This window comes from Limulus polyphemus, unplaced genomic scaffold (genome assembly GCF_000517525.1).
Source record: "Limulus polyphemus unplaced genomic scaffold, Limulus_polyphemus-2.1.2 Scaffold3618, whole genome shotgun sequence".
NCBI classification, from domain to species: domain Eukaryota; kingdom Metazoa; phylum Arthropoda; class Merostomata; order Xiphosura; family Limulidae; genus Limulus; species Limulus polyphemus.
In genome coordinates, this window is record NW_013669228.1 from 35,351 (window position 1) to 40,181 (window position 4,831).

At 33.7% G+C, this 4,831-nt stretch overlaps 1 protein-coding gene across 2 annotated transcripts in view; it reads right to left on the minus strand.

Annotated features, from left to right (window-relative positions):
• Positions 1 to 2,399: 2,399 nt before the first annotated feature.
• The window catches only part of LOC106469697 (EH domain-binding protein 1-like), an 86,559-nt gene continuing 84,127 nt past the window's right edge, over positions 2,400 to 4,831 (minus strand). For both annotated transcript variants that reach the window (XM_013930208.2, XM_022398275.1), the window contains 2 exons: positions 4,230 to 4,347; positions 2,400 to 2,532 (listed from right to left, as the gene is read on the minus strand). In XM_013930208.2, coding sequence (XP_013785662.1) covers positions 2,429 to 2,532; positions 4,230 to 4,347 — 222 coding nt within the window. In that variant the 3' untranslated portion in view covers positions 2,400 to 2,428. The remainder of the gene's footprint in view (positions 2,533 to 4,229; positions 4,348 to 4,831) is intronic.

The window sequence follows — 4,831 nt, forward strand, 5'->3', positions numbered from 1 at the left end:
GTTATAATGTGACGGTCAGTCCCACTATTCGTTGGTAAAAGAGTAGCACAAGAGTTGGCGGTGAGAGGTGATTACTAGCTGCCTTTTCTCTACTTCATCACTTTAAAATTAGGGACGGCTAGCGTTACTGGCCCTACGGTACCTTTTGACAAAAATTCAACAAACAAACAAAGCCATCACGCAAAAAAGTAAGTAAGAATGGACCCACAACGTCCTAAGCTGACCTCGCATTCACCACACCCTCACCCACCTCGTGACTGATTGTGGCCGTGTTAATAACCCCTCCATAGCAATAACAAATTTAAAACTCTAAAATTTATCTTCTTATAGTCTAGACCAATGTTTTCCAGCGTACTGGTGGCCTTTTGGCGGGAGAGCCAAAAAATAACGGCGGAAGGAACGGAAGAGTTGGAGACTACGATAACCTAACAAAACTATCATTAGTTGGAGACGACGATAACCTAACAAAACTATCGCTAGTTGGAGACGACGATAACCTAACAAAACTATCGCTAGCTGGAGACTATGATAACCTAACAAACTATCATTAGTTGGAGACGACGATAACCTAACAACACTATCGCTAGTTGGAGACTACGATAACCTAACAAAACTATCATTAGTTGGAGACGACGATAACCTTCGAATCTCCGTCCCACCTAACATACTCGCCCTTTCAACCGTGGGGGCGTTATAATGTGACGGTCAATCCCACTATTCGTTGGTAAAAGAATATCCCAACAGTTGGCGGTGGGTGGTGATGACTAGCTACCTTCCTCCTATCCTTACACTGCTAAATTAAGGACGGCTAGACCTCGTGTAGCTTTGCGCGAAATTCAAACCAAACCATTAAATTCACCGATACATAACATAAAAACGGTTAAAATAGTTGTAAAAGGAAAAATTGTTTCGTTGTGATTCTCACTAATTTCCAATGTTTTTAGGGAAAAACTATCACATTCTATTCGACGATTCTGAACTTATGGGTGTTGTTTGACCAAAGTTATATTTACTCTTGATTTCTTCTCCACTACCATTTCATTTAAAAATAATAATTTAAACCGGCACTTGTTATAATCCATTTTGTTTAATCATTTATACTATATAATAAAATTGATCAATCGTAAAATATAAATATCACATAACTTCAGTTTTAACATTACTTTTTTTTTTATCTGACCAACAAACCCAAGTATTCAAATCTATCTTATGAATGACAAATTGCTTTTAATTTTCGGTCTAAAAAATTTGTTTAAATATTTCTAATACAACGGTAGCGCCATCTTTACACAATGATATAAACTATGATTAAATAAGACATAAAACTTTAGTAACCATTTCTACTCCCAGGTTTTAGCTTTATTTTGTACTTGGCCCTATCAGAAACAGTTAAAGAATTAAGCTGTACCTCAGTGCGAGTTCGGTAAGTGTTGTCTGTCATTATACAAAGCTATTTTCAATTTTACTTAAAGAATCACCAGACATTGCCAAGTTCAAAGCTACTGTGTTCCCTCCCTCTCTGCCACCTTTTCTTAAGCCAACATTTCATTGAACAGTTGCAGAAATTGAGATTTAAAGTGTTCTTTGTGTGTGAAAAGGAAAACATTGTCACTCTGTATGGACAAAAAAAAAGGCCCAGTTTTCACTCCGGAAGTCTGGTAACCCTAGCTAGGAAATTTCTCGTGTGTTCTATATGTATGTTGATGTAAGTTTAACCCCATGAAAGAGAAACTTGTAATTTTTCCGTAGACTTGATAACCAAGATTGGACGAGACTCGAACATTTGATTCTGCTAACTAGTCATACGCTGTAACCAAGTTAATCTTTCTTGGGAATGTTGAGTTTAACTGATTTTAATGGTTAAATGGTTGTACACTATATAGGACATTGGTTTGACCACATTTTGAGTACTTCATTCATTCTTAGGCTCCTGACATCAAAAAGGACACTGAAATTTTGGAAAGGGTTCAGAGGAGGGCTACTAGGGTGGTCCCTAGAATGGAAAGGTTGTTATATGAGGAGGGGGTTAATATCTGAGCTTGTTTTCTCTTGAGAGGGGATCTGATTGAGGTGTTTGAAATTGTTAATAGTGTTCATGCATCATATTTTTTTTGTATTTAATAACAAGAATGGTAGGAATAGAAGACACAAATATAAATCTGGCAGGGTATGAGTCATCTTTTGCTGAGACAGCTTTATTTTTCTAACAGGGTAGTTGAACTCTGGAATAGGTTGCCTTCAAATGTGGTAGATGCAGTTAATTTAAGGGAGTTTAAGCTTGATAACTACTTAAACGAAAAGGGCTGGCTTTGAGTTTTTTAGCGTTTAGTTTAATTTAATAGATAGGATGGCCTAGATAGACAAAAAAATGTTGTGTTATTTTTCTGTACATGTGAAAATTTTAACTTGACAGGACCACTCTTTAAACTTACAGAATGTTAAGTTGCATCTGTCTCCTTATCAGAGCATTTCTCTTGTTAACCAGGATGAACCACTGCTGTGTTAACTGTTCTTCCTTTTCCTTGTTCATGCCAGGTAGATAATGAAACAAAAAACACACAATATCTAGCACTTGAAGAAAACAAAAAACACACAATATCTAGCACTTGAAGAAAACAAAAACACACAATATCTAACACTTGAAGAAAACAAAAAACACACAATATCTACATCAAAAATGTAGAATTATACATAGACTTTTCTCTATGTTAACATACTTGCTGGAGTCTTCATCGAGCAACAATGCACTGAGCAAAAAATTCGTTAAACTGTGGAACACTGCTTTAAAATATGTCTCTAAGCAATAGTCATAACAATAAGTGACATCTGGTATCACAGTTATTAAACATATAGAATTATGATGAATATAGACTATAAATCAATTGCTTCGTTATGATAAACAAAATAAAAATACAATTATAGGAAATAAAAATAAATGAACAAATAAATAAATAAAATAAAGGAATTTTTAAACTTCAAATAATACATTAAAGGTTTAATTTTACATCGAAACCACGACAAATAATATGCTTTATTTCTTTTATTAGTGGTCTCCATACAGTACTGAGTAGTTGTTGACCATTATTTTGATTAATACCCACTGGTGGTCCACTGTCTTGTGCTTGGATGGCTTTAAAATAAAACCCAAAACTCGAGCGCTTTTGAAAACTTGACTATTCTTTTTCTTTGTTCTCCTGAAGAAGAATAGTCAACTATTTGAAAGCACTCAAGTTTTGGGTCTTATTTTAAGTCTATATGTGATCCTTTGTGGTAACTCTTTTATCAAAAGTGCTTGGATGGCAATAGCTTCCTTGATATTTCTACGTTTGATGTTTTCTTCTCTGTCTATTATGAAATGATGTGTTTATAATGCAGTTCTTAATATTTCTTTGGTGTTCTTTGAACCTTACCTGTAATGGGCATTGTGTTTCCCCAATGTATTGTTTATTACACTCACACCTACACTCGCAAATAAAGTATTTTAACGTAGAGAATAGTCTGTTGATAAATCTACATATTAATTTACCTATGTTATGAGTCTTAAACAACAATTAGCTCCATCAAATGTTCACATTACAGATATTTCACACTTTCAACACATCTATCTGGAGAGTTTAATTTTTTATAATATTTTTGTTTATATAAATAAATCGAGGGTTTATTTCAATCCTAAAAGCCACAATTTTATTTTATATTCTTTAAAATGAATTTTAATAAGTTATTCAAAGAGATATAAACAATTATTAATAAGGACTTCTGATGAAAAGTAAAGAAGAATGTACAGTAATACATCAACAACACTATGTTTGCTATATCCAGTGCCAACAAGGTCTTTCTTTCAATACCAGGGCTTTTCAGGTTGGCTGGGAAACGACAGACATAGTAGTAGTTGAGATACTATTCAAATTGCTCATTTTTACTTATATATATCTGAAGAAAAGACATAATAGTTACAGGTTTATATATATATTTAACAAGGAATACGAGACAATTGTTCTAAAAACCAACAACCATTGCTCTCTTACCATTGTTCATAACTTTTCTTAGATTGTCTTCAAGTTTATATATATATTTAACAAGGAATAAGAGACAATTATTGTAAAAACCAACAACCGTTACTCTCTTACCATTGTTCATAACTTTTCTTAGCTTGTCTTCAAGTTTATATATATATTCAACAAGGAATACGAGACAGTTATTCTAAAAACCAACAACCATTACTCTCTTACCATTGTTCATAACTTTTCTTAGCTTGTTTTCAAGTTCTGCAGCTTCCTGATCAATCTGTTCTTGTTCCCTTTCTAAAGCTTCTATTTCATTTGTAACATAGGAACTCTGTTCTGAGGCCTTTGTAAAATCACCAAAAAGTTATACGTGTATTCCTGAGGCTAAACAAAACTTCTAATTACCTATAAACTCTATAACATGTTGTTGAATTTGGAACACACAGTATAATGTTATAGCTTAATAAACCCCATTTAGTTCAATGGTGCCATATCCTTTACACACAATACACAGGTTTCATTTAAAAAAAAAAAAAAATACTGTGAATCATCCCCCAAAAAAAACTATGCGTAACAGGATCGTCTCCTAAATGTTAGCTGACCAGATACTTCTACAGAAACGTAACTGGTTCATGACTATTCATAAAAAAACAGTGTTTATGTTAAATTCGATGACGAGGAACCCACTTTGAGACTAATAATGGCTGGAGACGGCTTGAATGGGTAATGAAGAAAAACTTTAATATAAGTTTAACATGACAGTTTTACATCAGTTTTACCTGATGATGACAAAACCTTGTCGTAAACGTTGTACATTTGCTGTCATG